Source organism: Apus apus, chromosome 4 (genome assembly GCF_020740795.1).
Source record: "Apus apus isolate bApuApu2 chromosome 4, bApuApu2.pri.cur, whole genome shotgun sequence".
NCBI classification, from domain to species: Eukaryota; Metazoa; Chordata; class Aves; order Apodiformes; family Apodidae; genus Apus; species Apus apus.
Genome location: NC_067285.1, coordinates 21814188 through 21840825, shown reverse-complemented (window position 1 = coordinate 21840825; position 26638 = coordinate 21814188). Strand labels below are relative to the sequence as shown.

The following is a 26638-nucleotide window of genomic DNA, read 5'->3' as shown; positions in this document are numbered from 1 at the left end:
TTCCTCTGACTTGGCACCATGTATGGCAGAAAGGATACTGCTTTAACCTAATATTTTAGGACCAGAGTGTTAAAAAGGTTACAGTGAGAACAGTGGTGGTGGTGGGGAAATAACCACCTTTGTGTGTGTGTGTGCATGCATTTTCCTATTCCCTGTGGCTGGCAGGAGTAGAAAGGTGATTATGCCCAAGTACTTAGGGTGTGGCCTCACCAACGCCAAGTACTGCGTCCAGTTCTGGGCCCCTCACTACAAGAAGCATGTTGAGTTGTTGGAGTGTGTCCAGAGGAGAGCTACCAAGCTGGTGAAAGGTCTGGAGAATAAGTCCTATGACGAGAGGCTGAGGAAACTGGAATTGTTTAGTTTGAAGAAGAGGAATCTGAGGGGAGACCTCATTGCTCTCTACAACTACCTGAAAGGAGGTTGTAGGGAGGTAGGAGTTGGCTTCTTCTCTCAAGTGAATAATGACAGGACAAGAGGAAATGGCCTGAAGCTGCATGAGGGGAGGTTTAGGCTGGGTATTAGAAAGAATTTCTTTACCTAAGGAGTGGTTGGACACTGGAGGAGGCTGCCCGGGGAGGTGGTGGAGTCACCATCCGTGGAAGTGTCTGTAAGAGATATAGATGTGGTAATTAGTGACATGATTTAAGCACTGAACAGGTAGATTTAGGTTATGGTAGGTGGATTTAGGTTATGGTTGGACTTTAGATGATCTTCATGGTCCTTGCCAACCAGGATGATTCTGTGATTCTGTGTGACTGTTCCTTGTCTTTCTTTGCAGAACCTGCAGCAGCTTGGTTCCGCCTGAACCAGAACAGTGTTAACAAGCCCTTCTTCTCTTCCATTTTCCAGAGCTTTAAAACTGCAATTGGTGTGAAATTCTGTGGGCTTGGGGAGTTTACAGCAAGCTGGTATATATCCAGCATGCTGTAACCTCTCTGTGTCAGATTTGGAAGGAGGAGGAGGGAAAGAGTCCACGTTCCTAAGGGACTGGTTAAAAGCAGCGTGCTGTGTCCTGTTAGCTAACTGTCCTGCTGCTGCTAGTAACTGCTTTAAAAAAGCTGGTCATTAGCTGCTGGAACAGATTATTTCTAGAGGATTATTTGCATTACACAATTTAATGCTCTTTAATAGCAAATTTTTAATTAAAAGGAGAGTCCTTTTGGAAGCAGCCTGAGCAGCTGCAGCTGAATTCTGCATGTTTAATGTAATTAGAGAAACAGCTGGGGTGGGAGCTGAGCACCCAGCTCACAGGCAGGTTGGTGGTGGCTCCTAGTGGGACAGGCATCCTGAGCGATACGAAATGCACAGAAAGCATCCTGGCACACAGCCAGGCTTGGAGGTGCTGGGACAAATCCCATCTTGGCTCCCCAGGCTGGTGAGCAGCTGGGGAAGTGGAGGGTGGGTGGTAGCCATCTGCGTCAGTTCACTTGTCACTTGTGCTGCCACGGACTAATAGTGCTCAGTTTGCAGTCTGTCAGACTGTGTGTATTTGTATCAATAGTTTCAGCATCTCCTGGCACATTGGAGAATATCTTTGGAAGAGGGCATTAGACAGTTTTTTTTTTACTACTTCTGACATACAGTGTCTCTTGAAATATGCCCTTTGTGGTATCTTTTGCCTCCCTTTCTTCATGATACAGGCAAATGTCTCATGTCTGGTTGGAAACTCCTGAGAAGTGAAGCTGTGGCTCTTTCTAGTGAGTGGCTGACCTTTAAATAGCATTGTTCAGTCTAGAAGATCCCAGAGCACTTTTGAGTTTGCACTACTAAGGCTGTATGAAAGATTTACTGTGTTGCAATTACCATGACCCAGGAGACAACCAGAAATCTCTGTTGCTTGTTTTCTGCTCTGCTGCAGGTACTGCATCACAGGCAACTTAATTTGAGAGGCCCAAATACGATATAATCACAGCACACGATGTGTGTTGGTGCAGAGGTAGTTGGCTAATGATGGCCTTTAAGTTCCCATAATATCCAAATGCTTTGCATTTAGGAACACCAGTGAACATATATTTAGCAGACAAGATTACCCTACCATGTAGCTTGAAGACTGTCCCTAAAGACAGGCAAAGTTATGTAGCAGGCAGCATATTTCAGCCCATGTTACCTCTTCCTAAGCAGAGATAAGTAGCTGCAAAGGGAAGATACTGGCCTTTTGCTGGGACTTTGGTAACTACTTTGCTTGCAGAGATATACTTGCAGCAGGTTTCCAGAACCATCCTGTGTTACAAGAGCCTGCCTGCCCCAATCACAGGCCAAGTCCCTGGGCAGCCCCATTCAACTTTTTGCTGTGGACATGGGATACAGGGGAGTGTTCATCCCAGGACTTACATGGCAGGCATAAATGCTCCTGGCCAGTTATGCTTGACATACGAGTGGAAGGATAATAGTACTCAGCACACTGGACAGAGTGAAGGGAAGGTGTGGGTCAAATCTAGGCTAGGCATAATCTGTGTCTGTGATCCCAGTATCAATTTGCCTGTTACATGTGACCCTTTAAAAATGACATGCATGTTGCTTTTCAGTGACTTCTTATGTTCCTGTAGTTCAGGTGAACTTTTATGAAAATTGAAAACTCTCTTCTGATTACTTCATGATTCCTTCAACTCTGCATTCACGGAGTCTTGCTTTGTGAGACTCAGCAGCAATTTGCATATGTTGTCAGGCTGGTACAGTGTGTTATGAGGGAGGTTTTCGTCCTATGCTTAGTTTGTTGTTTGTGTTTTTTTAATAGAATGGCTAAGGTTGGAAGGGACCTTAAAGATCATCTAGTTCCAACCCCCTGCATGGGCAGGGACACCTCCCACTAGACCAGGTTGATTAAAGCCCCATCCAACCTGTCCTTGAACACTTCCAGGGAGGGGGCATCCACAAACTCCCTGGGCAACCTGTTCCAGTGTATATCACCACTCTTACACTACAGAATTTCTTCCTAATGACTAACCTAAACGTAACTTCTTTCAGCTTAAAACATTACCCCTCATTCTATCACTACACATTCTGGTAAAAAGTACCTCCCCAGCTTTCCTGTAGGCCCCTTTCAAGTACTGGAAGGCCACTATAAGGTCTCCTCAGAGCTTTCTCTTCTCCAGGCTGAACAGCCCCAACTCTGTCAGCCTGTCTTCATAGGAGAGGTGCTCCAGCCCTTGGATTATCTTTGTGGTCCTCCTCTGGACTTGCGCCAACAGCTCAGTCTACTTTCTGTGTTGAGGGCTCCAGAACTGGACACAGTATTCCAGGTGGGGTCTCACGAATGTGGAGTAGAGGGGCAGAATTACCTCCCTGGCCTTGCTCATCATGCTTCTTTTGATGCAACCCAGGATGCAGTTGGCCCTCTGGGCTCCAGCACACACTGGTGGTTCATGTCCAGCTTCTCATCTATTACCACCTCCAAGTCCTTCTCCTCAGGACTGTTCTCTAGCCATTCTGGCCCCAGAATATATTTGTGCCATCTGCTAGCTCCCTTAGGAGCTGTGGATGGATCTTCTCAGGTCCCACTGACTTGTGCACTTTCAGGTTCTTTAGATGGTCTCAGGCCTGCTCTTCTCCTACAGTGAGGGGATCTTGTTTTTCCCAGTCTGCCTTTGCTTTCTGTGACTTGGACAGTGTGGCCAGAGCCCTTACTGGTAAAGACTGAGGCAAAAAAAGTCATTTCGTACCTCAGCCTTCTCCATATCCTGGGTGACAAGGTCTCCTGTTTCCTTCTGGAGAGAGCCCATAATTTTCCTGTTCTGCCTCTTATCACTGATGTACCTGTAGAAACCCTTCTTATTACCCTTGATGTCCCTGGCCAGGTTTAATTCTATCTGGGCTTTAGCTTTCCTACCTTGATCCCTGGCTTCTCAAACAACTTCTTTGTATTTCTCCTAGGCTACCTGTCCCTGCTTCTACCCTTTGAAGTCTTTTTTTTCTTTTTTTTTTTAATCAAAGAGTGTCCAGGAGCTCTTTGTTCATTCATGCAGGTCTCCTGGCATTCTTGCCTGCCTTTCTCTTTCTTGGATTGCCTAGCTCCTGGTCTTAAAGGAGATAATCTTTGAATATTGACCAGATTTCTTGGGCTCCTATTCCATCTATGATTATATTCCATGATACCCTACTAAGAAGACCCCTGAGGAGGCTGAAATCTGCTCTCCTAAAGTCCAAGGTCACGAGCTTGCTGCAGACTCTTCTTGTTCCCCTACAGATCGTGAATTCCACCATTTCATGGTCACTGCAGCCAAGGCTGCCCTTAAGCTTCACGTTGTTCACCAGGCCATCCTTGTTTCACAGCACCCTTTCTCATTGGCTCCTAGTTGCTTTGTATCACATTCAGGCATCAGAGAACTGCAGCTTCCCTGTACGGGGTCACTTTATTCAGGCAGGGAATGCAAACTAGATGGCATAACTGTATTGTCGTTTTTCACTAAAATGCTTAATTTTCTGTAGTTAATATTGTAGCTTATTAATATTTTTTTTTTTCTAAAATGAAACCTGTATGTATGTGATGATTTTTGAGACACCTTAAAGTATCATCTTGGAAGTTTCATTCTTGAGGCAGGATTTCCAGTGTGACTCTGAAGACAGCAGGCAGAGAAAAGTACACAGCAGCTGTTCTTAAAAAGTGCTTGAACTCCTAGAACCCCGCTGCTTTTAGGTTTAGTATCTGCAGAATGTCCCCTTAAGCCACCCACTGTGGTATCAGGCTCTTCACAAACTATCTGGATTGTGTTAGGGCCTGAGACCTGAAGCACCCTTACAAGGCAGAAAACAATTTGTGTAACTTGCGTTAGGCAGTGTTGAAGATCTGAATTTTTTTGGGAAAAGGATTATTTGGTCTTCCTATTTTTTTTTTTATTTTTTTTTTTTTTCCTGTTAGCTGTTATTCCAGAAGGCCAGCTTTGTGGGAGATGCTTCTTGTACAGGTAAAATCAGTTTACATAGAGTGAGACTGGAGAGGAGGCTGAGGGAAGAAAAGGATACATAAACCATTTAGCTGGTTTGTGTCTTCTGTGTAGTCCTGCATTGCAGCTCGTTAATTTTGCAGAGTTACAGGTGTGCATTTAAAATTGGAGGGACAGTTTTTGGTAGCAGTCTTTCATTACCCTTGGTGGAGTACCACTACAGTACCAAATTCAGGACTGCATGTGGAGAAAATTAGGCTTTTTGTGAGTCCTGATGAAAACATTGTTTCATCAAGATGCTGTACTGAAATCACTGTTTATCTCTCCCAGAATCTATATGCTTCTTGGAGATACCATGCAGGTGCTGATACACACTCTCTGCTGACTGACCAGCTGGTATTGTTGCAGAAGATGTTTCTATGTAACAATCTGTGACTGATTCTGCTCCTTAGGATAGCACTTGTTCTAGCATTGCATTCTAGTGCTGTAGGTTTTTTGTTAATTATTTCCGAAGCTCTTTGTAAGACTTGACACTCTTACAAAATTAAATGTGTTGTGAACTCTTTGAGCCCTCTGTTCTTTGTGTGGGACTTTTTTCTGTGCTCTGACTTAAACCTTAGGTAAATTATTTTGCCGTATCCTGTAACTGATTTAGTGCCTCAATGTCTGACTTGCTTCTGTTTTCCTTCTTACTCCTGTCTCCTTGTCTATTTTTGCTAACTGCTGTAGTAAGTGCTTTTTCATCCATCAGAGACCTTTGACATGGTAACAGTCATCAGGTGACCCTGACTGTGTGTGATGTTAGCAGGGAATGGTTCTCTACGTCCCTCTGTTAAAAGTGTTTGGCTGAGATGGAAATATGTTTTGAATCACTGCTTCTGGGCAAAAGAACCACTCCATAGAAATAATGTAGCTCATCTTCTGGTGAACAGATTGAGATCAGGTTCCTTGCCAAGTACTGGACTCTTGTATTTTGGTCATCTTTTGGAAGACCCTGTGTCGCTGTTGTGCAACTTTCCTGTTGCTGTGACTTGAGATTCTTTTTGCCATGTGTTTGTCTAGTCTGCTGCACTAGACAGAGATGAGAGATGTCACTGCTCCTCTGATGAAAGCAAAAAAAAGGGTTCTGAAATATTTTTTAATAAAAGGTGGGTGAATGCATTTAATTTTCATTCTCCATTTTCTTATCATTGATAGTCAGTTTTTGGGCATTCTCTACCCTCCAGCATCTATATGCAATTGTATTTTTCACCCTTTTGTGTCAACAGGTTACACAACCATGAGCAGCCTACATGGTTTCTGCTCAACTGCTAGTTTCAAGCTTACCTTGTGGTAGTACTGGAGATGTTAAATGGTGTGTCAGGAACAACAGCCAGTGGAACAAATGGCATCTTTTCATGAGAAAATGTCTGAAACGAAGAACTGCCCAATACTTGAGTTTCTGTTACCCACTCCTGGAATTGGCCATTCGAGATCCTATGTCCTGCCTGCTGGTGGAGGGCATTCGCATAGGACATCTTTAAAGCACAGAGGCCTCTATACTGTTTGGAAGGCAGAGGTATCAGATAGTAGCTCATGTTTGTGTATCTTGTGATGAATGCTAACACAACGTGGATCGTATTTATGAACCATGGTGGAGTGGGGGACAAGAAAATTTAAAAATGCTTTTATCTTTGACATGAGCTAAAGATGGTGGAGTTATTTCTGAATATATGCCATTTCATAGGCTGGCTGAATGGTTTGGGAATAAGCACATCATGTTTTTAAGCTGACAATCCCTGGTAGTTAGGACTGCATTGAAGAGCATTTTAACTTGAGTGTCAGCAGAGTGAACTATGGCATCAGAGCTGCTGATTGCAGTGTCCTTTCTGGTGAGGAAAACTTTTGTGCCTCTGCAGGAGGGTAGATAAGCAAAATGTTAGGGTGAAAGGGCACTGGTTGCTCTTGCTACAGGGTATTGTTGTTTTTTTTCTTCCCATCTGCCTTGGTATGAAGTAGTAGTGCTCTGAAATTGAAAGTCACAAGAGTTTTGGTATATTCAGACTTTTCTTAATCCCTTTTGACCCCTCATTGCTGCCCCCTCCACACTTTAACCCTAATTCTTATGCAGGGTGGTGGTGGACACCATCATCTTTCCTAATACCTTTTCTGGGTTTTGTTGTTCTACTGTTACCTCCTGAGCTTTGTTACCTCAGCAGGTTAAATACTGGGCAGATTTTGTGCCAGCATCTTTCTTGACCATCGCGAGGAAGTAGCTCCCTTGTTAAGTTAATGACCTGTGTCCTGCCTCCAAAGCCTTCTTCGCTGTGCAGCCCTAGGATGGTGTACAGCATCAGTGTTTATGAACTATCTCTGTCCTTCTGTCATGGCTCCTCACCTAAGGACACAAATAGTGTTTTACTGTTCTGGAGGGCACTTTCTACTGCCTCTGCCAGTCTCTGCTGGCTCAATTGCTACTTCCTTCCCTTTTCATAATGTATATGACAAAATTGCTTACCTCAGTATAAAGAAATAGCACTAATCAGCTAATTTATATTTTATTTCCTGATGTAATTTGCTTCCTGCATCTTTGCATCAAAGTTTATTGTTCACTGTTTCTCACTTCTACCTGCAGATGTGTTTGCTGTTCCCTTTTTGTGGCAAGTCCTCTCCACTTGCTGGTGGCTGTGCTCCTTCTCTGTCAGGATTTCATCTGTGCTGCTCTCCCCTCTTCTTTCTGTTCCTTACAGTGCTTCTATGACCTTTCAGGTGCCAGAGGAGGGAGAATGCTTTTTCATGCACGCCACACCGAGCATCACTAGACATGACCTTATTAGCACATTCAGCTTTTCTTGAAGTTTCTCCATCTGTTTTCAGATCAAGATGTTTTCTTTGTAAGGTCCCTTCACAGAATTTTGCCCGTGTTCTGGGCCTCAGCTCTTGTTCATGTGCCTGTCTCCTGCATTCACCTCAGATAGTCTTGTGCAGTGGAGTGAAAACAGCCTTGAATCCAAGTGTCTGTTTCTTCCACTTCCCATCTTGTTTTCATTCTTGAATGGAAATATTTTCTCCTAGGAAATACCCTCTTCTTTCTTGTGTTTTTGTAATGTTGCCCCTGCAGGCTTCTGCCAAGTACTCAGGAGACAAGTCTTCTTGTAAACACCAAATTGTATTGCATTGAAGTTATTACAAAGCCAACTGAAACAGCTTACTTGGAATAATTTTTTTTTGCAGTGCACAATTTGAGGAACATAGTTCTTAAGGATGATATATATCTGTTTTCATGCTGTAGGAACAGCAAGTTGTGCCTGAAACACCTGTGGTACTGGTACTCTAACTGTTCTTGCTTGTTTGAAGTATTGTGCTGTGTGGGGTGCTCCTCCCAAACCCCAATGGTTAAATGCAGTAGAAACACTTAGGAAGGAATTTGCTCAAGGGACAAGTCCAGAGAGCTTGTAGATAAGTGGAGGAAAAATATAGGAAAGAACAGGCAGGAAGAATAAGGAAAGAATGAAATATTTTTAGGAAATGTACTGGCAGTGGTCTCTGCGTATCTGTGCTACCCTCAATTTTGAGTTTCTTTGTGTTTGCATATATGTGGAAGGGTGCCTTAGCAAAATAGATTTGCAAGGAGGATTAGAGCACAGCATTGAGAAGATTTGCAAAAGCTATCCCATATGAGGTAGGAGCATGTGCCAAGTGCTAGTCTGAAACATTTCCAAGACGGTGATGGCGGCTGACGTCATGCACCAGTGAGAGGTGCAAACTGACCTCTTGATACTGGCAGAGAGAAAATCATTATGATGGGAAAAGTCAAGACAGACCACCTGTGTTTCATGAGGAAGAGAATGGAAGACAAGGAAGGAAGGCAAAGGTAACATTTAAGTCATAGAGCAGGATAACAAGCTTTGTCTTTTAGGGATGAGACCAGTTATTTTACTTTGGTCAATACTCGATTACAAGTTGTTGCAGTGACTGAAATGCAGTCGTGTCAGCTAGTTGCTTTAGTGGGATGAATCAATAGGGAAGGACTGTAGATGGTCATGTGAAGAAGACAGCTTGTCTGGTCAGGGTGTGAAGGTTTAGGCCCTGAGTCAAGTAGGGTTGCTGGCTTGTGCATTCTGATTGGCAGGGAGAAGAGTGAAGTTTTGCAGGAGGGGAAAAAAGCAAAAAGTAGAAGGTAGGAAGCAATATGAAATTAAATGCTTAGTTTCTCCTCTTGGTTTAGAATTACTGCCTAGGTATCGAAGAAACATCAAATAAATTGAGAGTTTTATTTAGACAGGAGGAAATAGCACTGTGCTGGCTGCATAGATCCAATAGTTATTGCCCACATGTAACATGAGGAAAGGAGGACAGAGCCCCAGAGCCTGCAGAATGCCAAGGGATAGTGGCTTGTCATGGAGGCAGCCTCAGCCCTGCAGATTAGAGGGACGAAGAATGGGGAAGGACTATGGGTTAATTGAGGCAATAGGAGCAGAACTAGGGGGTATAGGTAAAAAAGCTGAAGGAGGATGAAATTTTGAGAAGGAGAATGTGACCAGATGTGTCAGTGGTAACAAACCTGTCTGGAAAAACAAGACAAGGGACTGGCTCTGAATTTTGGGTAAGGATTTGGTGTCTAAGAAGGAAGTGAGGAAAAGGAATTAGAGGGAGTGAACTTCATGGAGCTTTACAGATGAAGGGCAAAAGGGAGATCAATGGCACTGACATGCAAGTGGAGTCAGATGTCAGTTTTTGGGTTGGGGGTTTGTTTGGAGATTCTGAGCAGGATTTGTTTTGGCAAATAAGAATGGGTGGGGTGAGATGTTAAAAAGTGAGCATGGAGGAAGGAGGAGGCAGATGTGAAAGGACAGAGCTGAGGCATTAGAGAACAGACAGGAGGTCAAAGATATTCAGTTTGTTTTGACAGTGGGAAGGGGTGGGTGTATGTGAAGGGCACCCGTCTGTTCCCTTGAGATAACAGAAGGAAATAGGTCATTAAGTGAACATAGAAAGCGACGGGCGTGGTAATTAATAGACTGATTGGGTTGAGGGAGAACTTGGCTGTGTGCATGGGTTTGATTTGTGAAGTGCCATATTTGCTACATAGTCTGTAAGTCTCCATTTCTTTGTTATGTGTTTGCAGTGCGGCTCCATGACAGTATTTCAGAAGAAGGTTTCCATTACCTCGTCTTTGATCTGTAAGTGTCTTTCTTCTGCTTTGATGCTTCACCAGTGAAACAGGCATGTGGATGGCTGACTAAGAGTGGAATAAAAGGCACCTGCATAAATATAATTTTCCCTTTCACTTTTGAGACCTGTAGAGACCTCTGGCCTATTTGACAAAAATCCATTGACTGTGTGGTAGGGGATGGACCAGGAAGGCTCTTGGCAGCAGGTGTAAGCAAGGGATGGCTGAGGATGGCTATCCTGTATAGGGAGGCTGCTTGACTTTTGTCTCTGAGGCAGCCTGGAGGAGGGGATCAGAGAAGGGATGTTCTGCCCAAGCTTAGCATCTACTGAGCTCTATAGAGTGTCATGAGTAATTCATACCCAGTTTGTCAGCAGTGTCCTGTACACTGTCGGTGAAATGGCAATCCAAGGGGTCAGTCACATGAATGTACCAATGCTGGTGCCACGGTAATGAGGCTCTGCCCTGGCTCCCCTGCGCTGCAAGTCTCCACACAGGCTGTGGGAAAGGGCCCATAGGTGTGGCCATGTATGTCCCAAACAGCCTTGAGCTAGATGTTCACAGACCCTGTAACTTCCCCCTCTTCTTTTGCTCTCTAGGGTTACTGGTGGGGAGCTCTTTGAGGATATTGTTGCCAGGGAATACTACAGTGAAGCAGATGCCAGGTAAGACTGTTTCCAGAGCCTTTGGTGTATGTGCCACGTGTCCTGGCAAGTGGAATGAGTTTCCTGACTGATGCTCTGTGTAGGCATTTGTTCTGACACTCTTGCTCCCCATCTGGAAAAAACAATTCCTCTTTCTGCTATTAGCATAAACTGTTGTCACTAGTCAGCCTGACTCACTGCAGCTCTAGCCCTTGCCACTTGCAGATGCTGCTGTCCCTGTGCTCATTGCTGAGAGACCCGCTGCTACCAGCTTTTTCTGCCTGACCTTTCTGGTGGGTCATGACAAGGTGTCCTCAGTGAGAAAACATAGGGGAGAGCTGTCCTGTGGCTGTCAGAGTGCTGCCTGTTTGGCCTCTGCCTTCTCCTACCAGGAGATCCAGTGATCTGCCATTGCTGTTGGGCAGACCCATTCAGTTGGCCTGTGGCTAGATAATGGTTTACAGGGCAGTGGGAGAGGACTATGTTTCTGTGGGTGCCCTCTCTGACTGTGGGCTGGTTCGCACAGTGAAAAAAGGCACAATATGTAAAAGCAACTGTTATATTTTAATATTAAAAAGATACATAGCTATATCCTTCTTTTTCTGAGTGTGTCCCCTCTCTCCCATGTGTGAGCTTCCTGAGATGGCCTGTGCTTGCACCATGCTTTAAAATGAGGCATTGCACCACACACTTCACTGTGAGCTGTCTGCTGAGGGGGAAGGCCAGTGGGCTTGTCATCTCTGATGGAGCTCCTGGCAGAGACGTCTGAGACCCTTGTAGGTGTTTTCAGTGGGGTGTACAGATGTTGTAGATACAGCATCTCAGGCAGATACATAGTCACTTGAGCTGTTCTGGCTTGAATCTGGGAAGATTTGAGGTTATCAGTCATCATCCTTCCCCCTGAGCCTCTTGCTAGGGCCAGTTCCCTGGAATAGTCAAGACCTGGCAGTGACCGACACTGCTCAGGAAAATTATGGCAGGATTCAGGGAAAAGGAGACCTGTCGATTGTTCTGTGGGGCATCATCAGGGTACTCATCCCTCTAACTGTCAGCTGGCCAGGTCTTGCAGTGCCCACAAGATGACAGAGTGAAACTCCTCCCTTTCTCTCCCCATGCCGAGCTGAATTCCAGAGAAGGCTGGGAGAGCGAGGGAATGAGGTCTGTGCCAATCCGCCGTACTTGGCTCGCCTGAGACACCTCACACTTTTGCCATTTTTGGCCAGAAAATCTCTCTCGCTCAGGCTCAGCTCTGTTCTAATTATACATTTTTGTTTTGGGAGCGGGGAGATATTCATGGACTCCAACCCTGAGGATTGTACTGCCAGCTCTGGATGGGCGGGGATAACAGATATACAGTGCTTCACCTCCTTTCCTCTTTCTCCCCTCACCCTCTTCCCATCTTTTCCAGTATTGAATTTCCCTTCCCTCAAATATTTCACTCATTTCAAATTTGTTCTGCCAAGATTTGTAGAATTTTGTGAGGGGACTGACTCGTCCTGCAGTGAGGACCATCTGAGTTGCCCGTGGCTGGGTGTGTATTGCCCAGCCATAGTTGTCAAAATCCCTACTCCATTTCACACTCACCTGTGGGAGCTGAGTAAATGTTTAGCAGAAAAGATGATTTCAACCAGAAATGTCACCCATGGGTGTGTTGCACTGTCTTCATGCAACAGGTGTAAATAACATCTTACTTTTTCCCTAGTGGTTATAGCAGTGAGAGTGGCAGAGAGAGAGAGTTTCCTGTGGGTTTAGGGAGCACAACACACTACACTTAACTGGGAATGAGTCTTCTTTTCAGATTACTAACCCCTTAAGTGGGATCTGAACTTAAAAGGCACCCAGCAAGAGGGTGTGTGCGCACATTGTGTATGTAAAGTGCTTGAGATGTTGCTCTGAAAGCTTTGCAAACTGGCACATGCCCAGGATTTGTCATCCTGAATTTCCTAGGGGAGTCTGCTGCTCTCAAAAAGTTTATTCTTTGCTCAGGACTAGCCCAGCTGAATGTTTCCTGGAGCACTTGGGTCTTTCTTGCCCTGTCTTGGCTGATGTTTGCAGATACTTGGGTACCTCGGTTCTCCTGTTTGGGGTGGGCACTGTTGCCTAAAGGAGTAAATGAGATGCTTGGTGTGATGGGGAGCAAAGGAAGGAGCTGAAGAAGGTAGGAGAGGCAAGGCTTTGTGGTCCCACTAGATAGGATGTTTAGCATCCTGTTGCTGAGGGCTCTGGGCGTGTCCAACTGTGACAGTACTGAGCTGTGGCATCCAGTGGGCATGATGAAGGGATTCATCCTGGGGTCTTGAACTATCTTTACTACAAATATAAAAATTAGGGAAATGGCTCTGGTCTGAGATGAGATGCTAGGTGTGTGTGTGTGCATAACTGTGTGTCTCTCAATTTATCTTGCAGCCACTGTATTCATCAGATACTGGAGAGTGTGAATCACATTCACCAGCATGATATCGTGCACAGGGACTTGAAGGTAATATTTCCTCCATGCCACTGAGGCTGAGGAGAGCAGCCAGGGGATCATTGGAATAGGCAAGACAGGAATACTGTGTTGCCAGCTGGCAGGGATTTTTTTACTTGAACTGGGCTCAGGGTTCCTGAAGCACAAATTTGCTCCTTCAGAGTTTTCTAGAGGGTGTACTGAACTCCTGAGAAGTTTTCAGTCTTCGTGAACTTTGCCCAGCTCTCAGCCTCTCTGAGGCAGCTCCAGGATGGAGTAGTTTTGAACCTTAGTGTGCAGTAGGCTTTCAGAGAAACTTGGGTAAGATTCATTATAATGAAAAACACTTTCTAATTGGCCGTTGAAGAGACCCCTAGAAACCTGGAGCAATCTGTTCAACCTGCCAGTATGAGTTTGTCTGCACAGGGCAGGTATATTTTTATTCTGCACTGTTGCCAAACACACGCCATTGGGCTAGGGCAGGGTGCATAACAAGAATTTTTTGTGTCATTTATTTCTTCTCTCATCAGTGGAAGCACTTCTAAAACCAAAACTGCTGGCCAGTTAAACACTAGGTGAATCACCTTTTGCCACATTGTAACACATTTGCAGACCCAGAGCCCCCACAGTGTAGTTACTGAAACCCCATCCCACACATAGCCAGCTTTAATGGGAGCTAAGCAGGCCCCAAAATGGAGAGATTTGTACAGGAAGGTCTGCTTGCCCTGCAGCTCTGTCTGTCTAAAGTGGGAATGGTGATGGCCACCAGTGGTCCAGTTAAATTAATGCAGGATGACACTTGCTGCTAGTGTTGGTTTTGATTTGACATACAATGCATAAGGGAGAAAATATAGAAATATTTTGCAGAGAGCAAGGTAAAAGTCTGTTGCAAGCTCAGTGGTAGTGTTCCCCAGGTGTTTTGATCTAATGGACAGCTGTTAACCTTTAGCATTTCTGGCAGGCTCCACTACAGCACTTTTGGCCTTCTGATTCATAGTTCTGTGAAAAGATGCAAGTGATCTGCTGCAGCACGGCTGCTCTGGGTTAGAGCTGATACCTGCTTTTGAGAAAGCAGCCTCTAAGAGGCACTACTGCCCAAAACTAGGGCCTCTATGAAAATCAGTAGTGTTTTTCAGTACAGGATGGTTTAAGTTCAGATATGATCTGTTTTGCTTCCTATGTTTTATTTGTGTGAAAGTTGTGAAATCATTTAGGACTTATCAGCTGCTAGACACTCCCCACTGTAGTTAATGTGTTTCTTCTGTTGCTTGTTCTAATTCACTGAAACTGTCCAGGCCTGAGGAGTAGCCATTCCTTTTGGCAATAAAAGGTCCCGTGCTCTTTATTTAATATTTAGCTCCTTGCCAAGAGCTTGGCCTTCAGGATCAGTGTGTAATAGCTGCAGAGCTTTCTTCAAGTGAAATTTTCTTTTTCACCTCCCTCTCATAAGCTGACATGCTCTTAAAGAACTTCAAATGTTGAGCTGCTCGTAGGGACCATAAAAGTTAGGGAATGCATTCAGATCTCTACAAAAAAAGTATGTGAAATGTGAGACAACCCGTATATTCATAAACATGTACATGGCTAAGCACCATTAGCCTTAAGGTGTTTGTAGCTGTGTTTTATAAGCAAATAGTGCTTAGCTAGCACAAGCCTGGCTGAAATGTCATAGTTCCTTAGTCACTCCAAGCCTACGTGTGATCTGAAGGTGGGAGGGATTTTCAGAAGACTCCATTGGTCTTCTGTCTTAGGGACTTGTTTGCACTGGTGAATTTTCATCAGTGTAGCTTGATTAACACAATCTTTTCCTCTTCCCATCTGGTGAAAAGAGGGTGGCATCCAAATGTATTGAATACCAGTTCCCCTTCCTTCCATGCTGCTTATAGGAAGGACTGTGACAAGCAAGGCTTTTCTCCCTTTGTTCAAAGCAGAAGAAAGGCACATGCCCAGTGAGAAAAGCATCTTGTTCCTGTCAGGCAGAGCAGGGATAGGGGGTTGCTGTGGGATGAAGCTGGTGAGCAGGCTGCAAAGAAGTTCTTAATCAGATTTCTGAAACTGAGACAAGCTCCTGTTTCTGCATTTACAGGCTTCTACCTTGCTTGGTTAAAAACTCAAATTGATCTGAGTTGCACAAATGATCAGAAGGGGTAGGATCAGAAAATGCATTTCTCCAGCTTATCTACAAGTTTGGTTTCCTACAGAACTGTTATAGCAGCCACCTTAAAGGCTTTGGAGTTTCAAAGGGTCCCATGTACCTAGCTGTTCTGGTGCTTCAGAGAAAGCTGCTGACTCTCAGCAGTACAGTTTTTGAAGTTGTGTTAAAGTCTTCTCCTTAAGTCCTATACTGGAACACAACAGAATTATTATTTAAGTGAGATTCATATGAGACAGATATATGAGAGGCCAAAGTCTATCTCCTTTTCCTGGCACATGAGAGAGGTGACATGGCTGCTTGTTGTATAGGTGACAGCAGCAGTAGCAAGACATATTTTATGCTGCTGTAAATATGTATAATGAAAAATCAGCTTACAAGAATACTCACTGCTGTGCTGCTTACACCAATTTGAGGCTGAGGCTTTTTCTGTAAGGGTTGAAAACTACTGCCTACCCAGATGATGCCTTCCCACATTACAATGCTGTATTTGGCAGCCCTTATTAGCATCATACTTACTTTTCCAGTGCTCTGGGGACTGCGTATGGGGAGAAACATCACTGCAGATTGTATATACTGCATCTTCCTCCTCTCCCCACCTCAGATTATTCTCTTCAGGGCTGACAGAAACAAATTTTGGGTTTTGTGCTTCAGGAACTGTACTGCCAGTGCCCTCTGGTGTCAGCATGTAACATATGGCCTGGGTTGGGAGATGCTCTGGCTCCCACAGGATTTTTTTTAGACTTTTCTGCCACTGTTGGTCAATGCCATTTGTTGCTGTTGCACTGCCTTCACCTGAACAGATTTAGTAAATGCCTGCTAAATTCAGTCAGCAGACTCAATTTAATTATGTGAATACTGAGGCAGGAAGCTTTAACAATGATGTCAGTCTTTCATTCTCATCCCCTTTTTTTTTTCTTCTCCCCAGCCTGAGAATTTACTACTGGCAAGTAAATGTAAGGGTGCTGCTGTCAAACTGGCTGACTTCGGATTGGCTATAGAAGTCCAGGGAGAGCAACAGGCCTGGTTTGGTAAGAATGTTTGAGCTTTCCCACTTTTACTTCCCCCTTGACTGATGGCTGGTTTAGTTGAACCCTCCCAGAGTACTTTCTCTTCAGGATAATTGTGTCTGTCTTGGGCATGAGCCTAGCTGGAAAAGAGGAAACAATATGATAGATAAAGACAGAAAAAAATGCTGTGTATTTCTGTCTTTCTTCTCAGTTTACATTAGATACTAGTATCAGAGATGAATGCAGCTGCTAAGTTTAGGCCGTGATCTGAACTTTCCTACTGCTTGGGAGTATAGACACCTGGAATTTTGTTTGGTCATTTTACAGAAATGCATTTGACCTGGCCTTCCTCAGGCACATTTGGATCTGGCCTTATCTTTGTTTAGCTAAAACATAACGAGAAACAAGACCTTCTCAGGCTGAGAATCAGCTCTGAGACTCTGCAGTGCTGTGGAGATTCTGGAGAGATGACTGCTTCTCCTGGTCTGCCTTTTGGTAATCAGATGTGTCCCATTTGTGTCTTGTGTTTTCAAACTCCAAGCCATTATATGTTAAAATTATAAAAGGCCTGGCATTTGAGTTTGTGCCTAGCTGGTTGCTCTTTCTTTTCTGTTTTTCCTGCAAAACATGGACACTTGATCCCATCTGATTTTCTTTATCCCCCAGCCCACCTCCCCTTTCTTTTGGTTTACCAAGAGGTAGTGCTAGCAAATGTGAGATGAAGGGTGGGAAATGCATTTTGGGATTTGTTGGTTACCACTAGTGGATTTTGTGATATGGCAAGAGCTCTTCTGCTTAAGTGCTGTAAATACTTCATGTCATCCATTTCCTGACAGGGTTTGCTGGCACTCCAGGCTACCTCTCCCCTGAAGTCTTAAGAAAAGATCCTTATGGAAAACCAGTGGATATATGGGCATGTGGTAAGATTCTGTAAAAACATTTTGCATTTAAACAAGACCATTTAATGTAGAAGAGCAATTCCCTTTAACTTGTTGCTGGGCAGGTGCACAATGCTCCTTCTTACTGGGTGGAGAGATAAAGGCACTCTTGAGAATAAGCACCTTGTGTAGATGGAGTTAACACTGGAGCTTGAACTTGTTTGATTCTGGCTCCTAATCCTTCCCTCAGGCCATCTATCAGATGTTTGAGACTTGAGAGATAGGACCTCTCTATGTTTTGCTGAGTTAGTTGTTTAGATAACTGTAGCAATTTCTAATTACATTAACTGTATAGAAGATGAAATACTGAAGAGACTTGTTTTTTGAAAAGGAAAAAATTAAGTGTTCAAGTATCTGGGACCAATAAGTTTAAAGATACGTGACATCAGTGTTGCCTGACATGAACTATAAATGGTTCTCTGCAGGCTAGGAATGTTAGCTTTGTCAGTGGCATTTTTGTCCCAAGACCATGCACAGTAACATCTAAAAACCTAGTCCTTCCTAAAAAGTCCCTTGCTGCCCAGCAGCCCCAGGAGATGTGGCTTCATTTTATTCTGAGAGCAGCTGGAAGTTGTGACTCACCAGCCATGGTAGCCAGAGGAGGGGGTAGGACATTATGCACCATGTTCTATCTCCTGGCAGCTGGGTTTAAGAGCTGAACATGAAGTGCTGTGGTGAGCTTCAGCAGAGGAGAGGTTTCTACTCTCTTTTTTTACCTCAGAGGGCTAAATATGATGTCTAATTAAGATATAGGGCAATCATTACCTTGGGGACTGTCAAGAGGGAAGGAAGAGGGGCTAAAGGCGTAGTTGGCATATTAGCCTAACCATAGTGTATCTGTGTCTCTCCCTCCCAGGAGTGATTCTGTACATATTACTAGTGGGTTACCCTCCCTTTTGGGATGAAGATCAGCACAAACTCTATCAGCAGATCAAAGCCGGAGCCTATGACGTAAGGGCACTTTCTTGCTGAGTACCTGCATGGGTGTAGAAGCCATCCAGAACATGGCGCTATCTTACTTGGTGTCCAGCAGGCCCCAAGCTACTGTGCAAAGTGATGTTTGGCATGTTCATACACCTTGTCTTCACTGCTTGGGATACAGTCGTGTTTGGGGCTACTTGAAAGGAAGTGGAAAGCATTGCAGTGGGCACCAAGATGTTGCTGGTCATTAGGGTGATGCAGAGCTGGAAATGCAGATGGTGGAAAATGTTGTCTTCTAGTGCATTTACCACAAAGTGCCGCAGACATAGCCATTGTTAACTCTTTCAGAGGAGCAAAGGGAAGGTTAAATGAAGGAGCCTGTCTTTGCTTGATCAAGACACCTAATGAAAATCAGAGGGAAGTATTATGTAGGATAATAGCTTAAATTATAGCCTCTGATCTCCTCAGTGCCAAAGTGGAATTTCTTCCAGCCATGCAAAGCTTGGAGCTCAGTGAGAAGACTGAATGGCAGGGGTCTTTGGAGGGGTGGCTTTATGGTGCAGATCAGCATGGTGGGTTGGAGGTTCTGGTAAAAAGCAAAGCAGTTCCTCAGAGCGTGGCACAACTGAGGTGTAAAAAGCTACCCGAAGGAGAGGAATAGCAAGGAGGTTAGTACTGGGTAGCAAAGGTGGTGTAAAATGTGTTTTGAGTACCACAGCTTGAATGTTTGACTTAAATTGTTCCACGTAAAGAGAGGCTCAGAGGGAAGAAGGAACCTCCTAGAAATCCTAGCTCAAAGCCTGTGAGCATGAATATCAAGAGGGAGTTAGGGAGTTTGCTTTGTAGGCTGTCTTATGGTTTGTATTACCAAAAATAGGGTTCTGCTGGACCCCAGTTACCTCCCAGCCTCTGTGCCTGAGACCATGAGAGCAGCAGTACTGGTGACAGTGAGAACAAAGGTCTGCCTAACCTCATGTCCTGGCTCAGTGGCTTCCTGAGTGAAAGGAAAGTTATGCCTTTGTACGTGATAGCCTTAAATGGACTTGTACTCTCCTCTTGCCTTCTTGCCCCTCTTGTTTTTGTGTTGCTTGTTCTCATTTGAAATGTTTTTGCACTGGTTGTGTAAATGGGGATTTTCAAAGCACTTCAGGGGTTAACCGTCTTAACTCCTGTAAGTCATGAGGAATTAAGTGCCTGATGCTCCCTATCTGCCTGCTGTTTTCAAATTCTTAGCTTTAAGAACAAGGTCCAGTAGATTCCTCCCGTTTTACCTAGTAGAATACAGCTCAAGTGTTACTGGTCTACCTGCCTAGGGTGTCCTTTCCCCAGCACTGAGTATGCAGTGGACTGGTCTGTTGTTACCTCTTGACCATAAAGGAAGTGGCAACTGTGAACTGGACTTCGTGCTGTTGGGTAGAGGTTTTGCAAGGCATTACCATGAATACTTCAGTCTGGGTGGGGCTGATACTGGCTGAAAGCTCAGTATCATAATTTTTTACTCATCTTTTGTAATGTTTGCAGAACAAATTGTATCATGTCTTGCTCATGCCTGAAAATGCAGGAGTATGATAACGGGCAAGTCAGTTACCATGGGTGTATTTTTATGACCTGAGTGAGAGGAGCACAGAATGGGATAAACTTTCTCTAAATGGTTGTAGCACTGTAAGGAAATGTTCTCAGAATAGATCATTCTTCCCCTCAGCCCCCCTTAAAGACAGGGGACTTCTATCCCAACAGCATATGTATCTGTGTTCTCAAGTTCACCTGTATTTGTACAGTAGATTCATAGGAGTGAGATGTACTGCATTTAATGTCAGCATGCTGTCATCTTTACCACATGCAAGCATCTGGAGGACGACGTAAATATCTTTATCATTACTTGAATTAGAGGAGAGAGCAGTTACCCCTGATGGATAACCAGAAACAGAAATACTTCAGATTATTTTATTTGTTTCCATGCTTCTGTATTCCCATCCACTGTTACATCTCTCTTGCTCCCCAAGTAATGATTTCTGATATGGGACATGCTTGCTAATAAATTGCTGGTGGGTTGCTACACCTAAGTGACTGCTATTATTCCAGAATATTATGCCTTATGGTGGGGAAAATATACCTGATGGGATGTTCTGTGTTAGCAGGTTTTGCTTCCAAGAGGTTTTGCTGTAGTGAAGTGTTTGTGATTTCACATATGCTGGTACAGCTTTTTAGCATACTGGAGAAAGAGCAAGGTGGAGTGAAAAATATAGTGCTTGTGTTTTTCATGTCAGAACTCATTTAGGAAGATCTATGACTTTACTTTTTTGACTATTGAGTGTGAAAGAAATTAGAAGGTCTGAGTGATTCCTAAAAGACTTGTAAACTGTTAATCTTCCTCCTTGTGTCTGGTGAATGGTACAGGTGTGTCCTGCTGTCTGTTACCATTTGTTTGCTGGATTCTGTACAATTTTTGTTCAGCGTCGGTTTTCACAAAAAATTAAGTATTTTGCAATTATGTTAGCCCTGATATCAAAAGGGCAAAAGCTGGGATTCAGCTGTGTAGGAGGAGAAACTCTTCTGCTAGTAGAAGATATTTTCAGTTCATCATCTGGTCCTTCTTCCCCTTTCAGTTCCCTTCACCTGAGTGGGACACTGTGACTCCTGAAGCAAAGAATTTGATCAACCAGATGCTGACAATAAACCCAGCAAAGCGCATCACAGCTGACCAAGCTCTCAAACATCCATGGGTCTGCGTAAGTGTTTTCCTTTTACTATGGATTGATTTGTGGTTACTCTGACCTGACATGTCAAGAAGACTTAGCTGCAGAGCAGCCCAGAATATTTTAAATATTTAAAAATCTGATTGTTTTGGAGGCTGACCTTCAATAAGCCAGCTTTGTCATGCTGTGGTGCTTTTATTGCCACTATAGGAAAAAAAAATAAATTCCCTTATTCTTGTAGAGGTTTTGTGGATGTCCATGGTATCTGGTTTTCCCTGCATCTCCTCTTGCAGTCCATGTCATCCTAAAATGTCAGATGGAGTTTGGCATCAGACAAAATATTTTATGATTATTTGTTCTTCATCTCTACTTCAGTTCATTGCATTGCGTCTTTGCAGTGCTGGAACATTTCTGCTCTGCTGCAGCTTAACTGACTGTAAACTTGAAATCAGCAAAAAATCTTTTGCTGTTCTGTGTATGTAGTTTCTGCCTCATCAGACCCCACATATGAGTATTTTTCATCTTTTGCAAAGTTGGCAAGGAAATCCCAGAATGCAGCTGGGAGTAGGCATAGGGGAAAACAGTAATGGTGCCTTTTTTGTCTCTGCAGCATGAAGTAGCTCCACCTACGTCTAACCAGATACTCTTGTTATACTGTAGCATATTTCTGCTATGTGTCTAGTGTGTTCCTTTGCTCATTCTTTTGTCCCAGTGCTTGTAACCAAAGCTGTATATATTACAGTAGCTCACTCCCTCTAGCAACATAATATAGAATGGTTCAAGAGAGGCTTTCCTTCTCTGAGTTACGGGGAGTTTGATTTCACTTCACAGCCGTTATAGCCTCTTAACCAAACTGCCTCCTGTTGAGTCCATTGTTTCCGTTTGCTCTGCATTATCTATGTGTGCAACAGATGTGTTCTATCTGGAGACTTACTGCTTCTCTGAAGTACATGTGGTAGGAAATCTTAAAGGTTTATCTGAGGCACTGAGTTTCTTAGCATCGCTAAGCTTTTAAAGTACGTGTCCTGACACTTTTAAGCCCACATTGAACAACTGGACTTTGCTGTTACTCCTAAAGAGGCTGAGTGAACAGTGACCATCAAAGTCATTAAAGAGGGCAGTTTAGCTACATTCTGCCTCCACACTGCTGTGTGTGCTGCAGCTGGTGGCTAGCTTCGCTGACAGGATCAAAGCAAAGACTTCCCATGAAAGTAGCTGAATATGAATATAGTTTACTGTTCTTTTGGATATTGCAGAACTTTTTCCAAGCAGGAGAAGGGTAATGGAGGGTTTGAACACACTGATCTGCCAGGTTAGTAATTCACCCGCTGTCCTTGTAAAGGAAGTTCAGGCTTGTGGCTCTGTGCGAGAGCAGCAGCCACTTTGGCATCAGTCTCTAGTTTCCTCATGTGCTCCGAATGACTTGGAACACTTCTGGGAAGTTCTTATTTTGCAGCTGATGGGATCCCAGTCTAACTGTGGGTGACAGGTGTGTGCCATTGGCTGGAGGTTACGCTCAGTTTGTTGCATTGGTACAGTAAAGCTATGTGAGCTTTCCTCTTGCACACTGAAAGTCTGTTTCTGCAAAACTGATGCAAAGATGCTGAGGCCTCTGCTACTCAAGTACTTATATAGAGGGAATTGCCATGTCCAGGAAGGCTACTGCTCACTAGTATTCACTTACTGCTTGGAATTTTCCCTTAGACCTGTAATTAATGCAATGCTGATCTTTTCTGTAGTTCCTTCAACTCAGTCCCCAGTGGGTATGCTTGTTTGCTTGACTTTGTCATCTTACTGTCTTGATCCATTTGTGTGCCTGAGGGTAGGGAAGCATTGATTCTCACCTGTACTTCAGTCATAGAATTTCTTGGGCACAGTCTTGTAATAGCCTGCTTTGACTTAACGTGTCTTGCTGTACTGGGAAGTTCTTAAGTTAGGAACTGGTTGCAGTGTTTTGCAGCCATGCAGTGGTGAGAGGCTTGGCCATGTCAACTTGCATGTCATGGTTGTGTGCAAGTGGTGCAGATGCCCCTGGCTGATAGGTTAGGGTATGTTCTTGACCTTTTTTTTTGCTGTTCCTGTTTTTCAGCAACGGTCCACTGTTGCTTCGATGATGCACAGGCAGGAGACTGTGGAATGCTTGAGAAAGTTCAATGCTAGAAGGAAGCTAAAGGTAAGTATGTTAGTTTGCTGTAAGTTTGTTTTTAAATTTGTTTTTTGTTATCTGAATTTGAGGTTGATGCTTTCCTAGCAACTTTTTTTTTTATGATTAGCTCACTAACATTAGTGAAGTACCTTATGTGTTCTTCCAGTACAAGGTACTAAAGGAATCTGTTGAGGAGCTGGGTAATTTCTTTTTTTGAAGCTGTAAGTTTCCCATGCCTCTTCTGCTACATAATCACCCCTTCTGCTTCCTGCAGGACAGTGGAAATAGCGGGACTAGTTCTTAAATTCTTTTACTCCTGACCACACTCTGCCTCCTAGTAATAGTGTATCAGTTGCCTTAGCTAGGGCAAAGCCTCTGTCCTCTGCATAGAGTGGCTGTCTGGTCTTTGAAAGTTAGGAAGCAACTATGTGTCTAAACATAACTCTTAGTGGCAACTTAGATTTCCTAGACTATCCTGTCTGGCCTCTAGCTGCTGCTCTAGAAAGGCATGACTCTGTGTGGTCCCATGTAAGGTCTAAGAGCCGCCTATGAGTATTCTGAATATACTCCAGGGTAGTACTGGAATACCTCTGCTTTGGCACTTCACATACTGTGTTCTTCATGAGTGAGCCCAGCCCCTTTCTGAAGTGAGTAACACTGTTATCCCTGTTTTCTCTTCCCCACAGGGTGCAATCCTCACAACGATGCTTGTGTCTCGGAATTTTTCAGGTAAGTTCTTACTGTTCCCATCCTTTCCTTGGTTTTGTTTTGTGTGAGTGAGTGAGTCGGGGGATATTGTAACTCTTTTGGGATTGAGTAAGAGAGAAGGAAATGTTCACAATTCATTATGGTGTAATGGTAGTTGCTTTGTCCTGGCTGATGACCTGCGTGAAATAGGAAGTGATTTGTTTGGGTAGGAGCACATGGCACTGCAGACTAGTATAAAGTAGAAATAAAATCAGCTGCCACAATCCTCTAAGAGTATTTTGTTATCAGATTATTTTGGGGACATTCTAGTTGGCATTTGTTAGCTTTCCTGTCTGAAACCAGGATTCAAGAACTCTTATTAGGTAGCAGTAATTACTTGCTTTAGACCAGAGGCAGGGGCACAGAGCAAGTAATAGTATTGTCGAGAACAGGGACAGGAGCTAGTTGGGTATTGTATTACTTTGACTCATCAGAAATGGGTCTGAAGCATGCAGCTATTAGTTTTCCTTCTTGGATTCTCAGAAGTGGTTTTAATCCTTTTAAGCTTAATAACTGGTAGTCTGGCTCCTACCCAGCTGCATTACATAGTGCACTTACTGAAAATGCAAATCTTACCATGCAAATCAGTGCTTTTTGGAAGATGATTGTCTTGGCTCAGCACATCTAGATGATGCAGTCTTATCTGTGTTCATTTCAATTTGGGTGGAAAAACACTTTTTGCAATTGCTTTTGGTTTATGGGATTGATCACTTTCTTTGCCCTCTTTGCCATTTTTTTTCCTCTTCTAAAAAGAGCATTTGTTGAGTGCATGAGTCAGACTTTTATTGCACCTGACTACAGTTACTTTCAATGAAAGTCTGCCATATGGATTTTTAAATGATGAGAAATAAAATTGAAGTGTATTAATTTCATCTGGCCATTTACTAATGGTGGATACCGATACTTATATTCTGGGTGATGTTACAATAAACTTCTAATTGTAATGAAAACCTCTGAAGTGATCATCCTAGCATTCACAGTGCACATTCATGCATACATTCTTTTGTGAAATCAAGGCAGCATTTTTAACCTCCTGTATGGTGGTAAAAAAAAAAAAGTAAAAAAAGAAAGTAAAGGATGTGAAATTAAGCTACAATTAAAGGACAGCCCCCAACAGCTTCAGAATGTTTTTTCCTTGGTTCTTGCTTTCAGGTGAACCTGTGCCAATATGACAGGACTACTTGTGGCTACGTTTTCTTTTTCCTGTATTTCTGATAGTTTGGCCTTAAAGGGGCAGAATAATTTTCTCCATTCACCTGTCCCAGGATTATGCTATTACAGGACTTAGAAATTATACTTTTTATTTTCTGAGAATGGCTATGAAATAACTATTTTAGGAGCTATGGCACAACACGGCAGAGCTTCAACAGGACTGTATGAAACTTAATATTTTCATGGGCTTTCTGCTAGTGTGAATGGTCTTTGATATATTCACACAACTAGTTTTTATTTCATTTAACTGTTGAATCTGAAACAGTCTTCTTATTTTTTTTAACAGCAGTTTTAGATTCATTTTTAGTTTGCAAATGTTGTCACTTCTAATGAAGCTGCAGAAGTGCTTGGGAAAGAAAATCTCTTGTGTCCCAGATTTGAGTACATGAAATGCCTGAGAGAAGGGTTCTCTTTAATGATGTGTGACCTATACATCCACTTATTCCCTGAGCTAGAATCAAGGAGGAATAGGCTTTCTCTGCTTCTTCTTCTCTGTCTCAAGGGCTGAAGCTGTTGGATCCACTTCAGTTAACAGCTGAAGAGAAGGAAATCCTAGGTGGCCCTCAGTGAATGCCAAGTTGTCAGCATCCCTGAGTTCTGCTTTTAATATAAGGTGTGATCTTAGGTAATGAAATGCTCTGAGTAACTGTCCAGATAGAAATGTTGTGAATTTAGATGCCAAGTATTTTTGTGTTTTGAAAGTGGGGAGATCAGCTACTCGTTTTCTTCATAGGACTGTGTGTACTACGAGCTTGAATTATTGATATTGTTTTTGTTATTGTTACTGTATTAGAGTGTTGTTGTTTTTTTAATTCTGGCAGTTGAAATGCATAAATGTGCTGGAAGTGAAAAAGAAGTGCATGCTGACTGAATGTGAAAAGTTAGAAAGTCCATGTGGGAGCTTTGGGTAGAGCTCAGACTTTTCCTATAATGGCAGGTCATCTAACTGCACTTGAAAAAATTCTGAAATAGTACTTGTTTCTTTCCCTAAAGACCTTAAGGGGTTTTTATTTTCTCTAATCAGGTGACACTGTTTTGTGGGCCTTTAAAAACCCCATTCTTAGCAGACAGGGGGCTAGATTTATGAAGAGAGAAGCTTCTTCCTGTCTGGGAATGAGATCTTCTAAAAGCTTCTTCACAGATGTTTTGAGCCAATGGGGAAAACAAAGGCTCATGTGACCCTAGTATCAATTAATTAGGCGTGATAATACTATCTGCAGGAAATATGAGAAGGCTTCTTTAATCCTCTTGTCATTACTATCTCCTCTCCAAACATTTTCTTGGTTGTTCATTACACAGTGTGGTTTTAGCTTGTGACAAATTGTATGCTTAAGGAGTCTGTAGCAGTGCTCTTTCACATTGAAAAAATCTTACTTTTTACAAAGCAAAAAAATAGCCCCTTCTGTTCTTTTGTGAGTAATCTGTTGCTTGCTAAGTGTGTGACCCACCCCAGGTCAGGTCCTAAAGGTAAAGGAATGTGATATGTCTCCTTTTCCCAGGTGTGGTATATTCAGCAATTTAATATTGGCTGTTTGTGGTTCTTTTTAAAAGGTTGTATCTCAGGTCAGCCGTTGGCTATTTGTTAAAAGCACATATAATTGCACTCCTTTCAGTATAAGTTAGGAAACTGAGACCTGGTAGGTGTTCACTCAGCTGCAAGAGAGAACATTGAGATCTAAACTTTGCAGTTGTGT

At 43.3% G+C, this 26638-nt stretch overlaps 1 protein-coding gene across 17 annotated transcripts in view; it reads left to right on the top strand.

The window, feature by feature from the left end:
* Window positions 1-26638, top strand: part of CAMK2G (calcium/calmodulin dependent protein kinase II gamma) — a 118507-nt gene that overhangs the window by 58807 nt on the left and 33062 nt on the right. For all 17 annotated transcript variants that reach the window (XM_051619605.1, XM_051619599.1, XM_051619593.1 and 14 more), the window contains exons 4-12: window positions 9988-10042; window positions 10632-10697; window positions 13083-13155; window positions 16203-16305; window positions 17121-17204; window positions 18079-18173; window positions 20750-20872; window positions 22929-23012; window positions 23672-23714. In XM_051619605.1, coding sequence (XP_051475565.1) covers window positions 9988-10042; window positions 10632-10697; window positions 13083-13155; window positions 16203-16305; window positions 17121-17204; window positions 18079-18173; window positions 20750-20872; window positions 22929-23012; window positions 23672-23714 — 726 coding nt within the window. The remainder of the gene's footprint in view (window positions 1-9987; window positions 10043-10631; window positions 10698-13082; window positions 13156-16202; window positions 16306-17120; window positions 17205-18078; window positions 18174-20749; window positions 20873-22928; window positions 23013-23671; window positions 23715-26638) is intronic.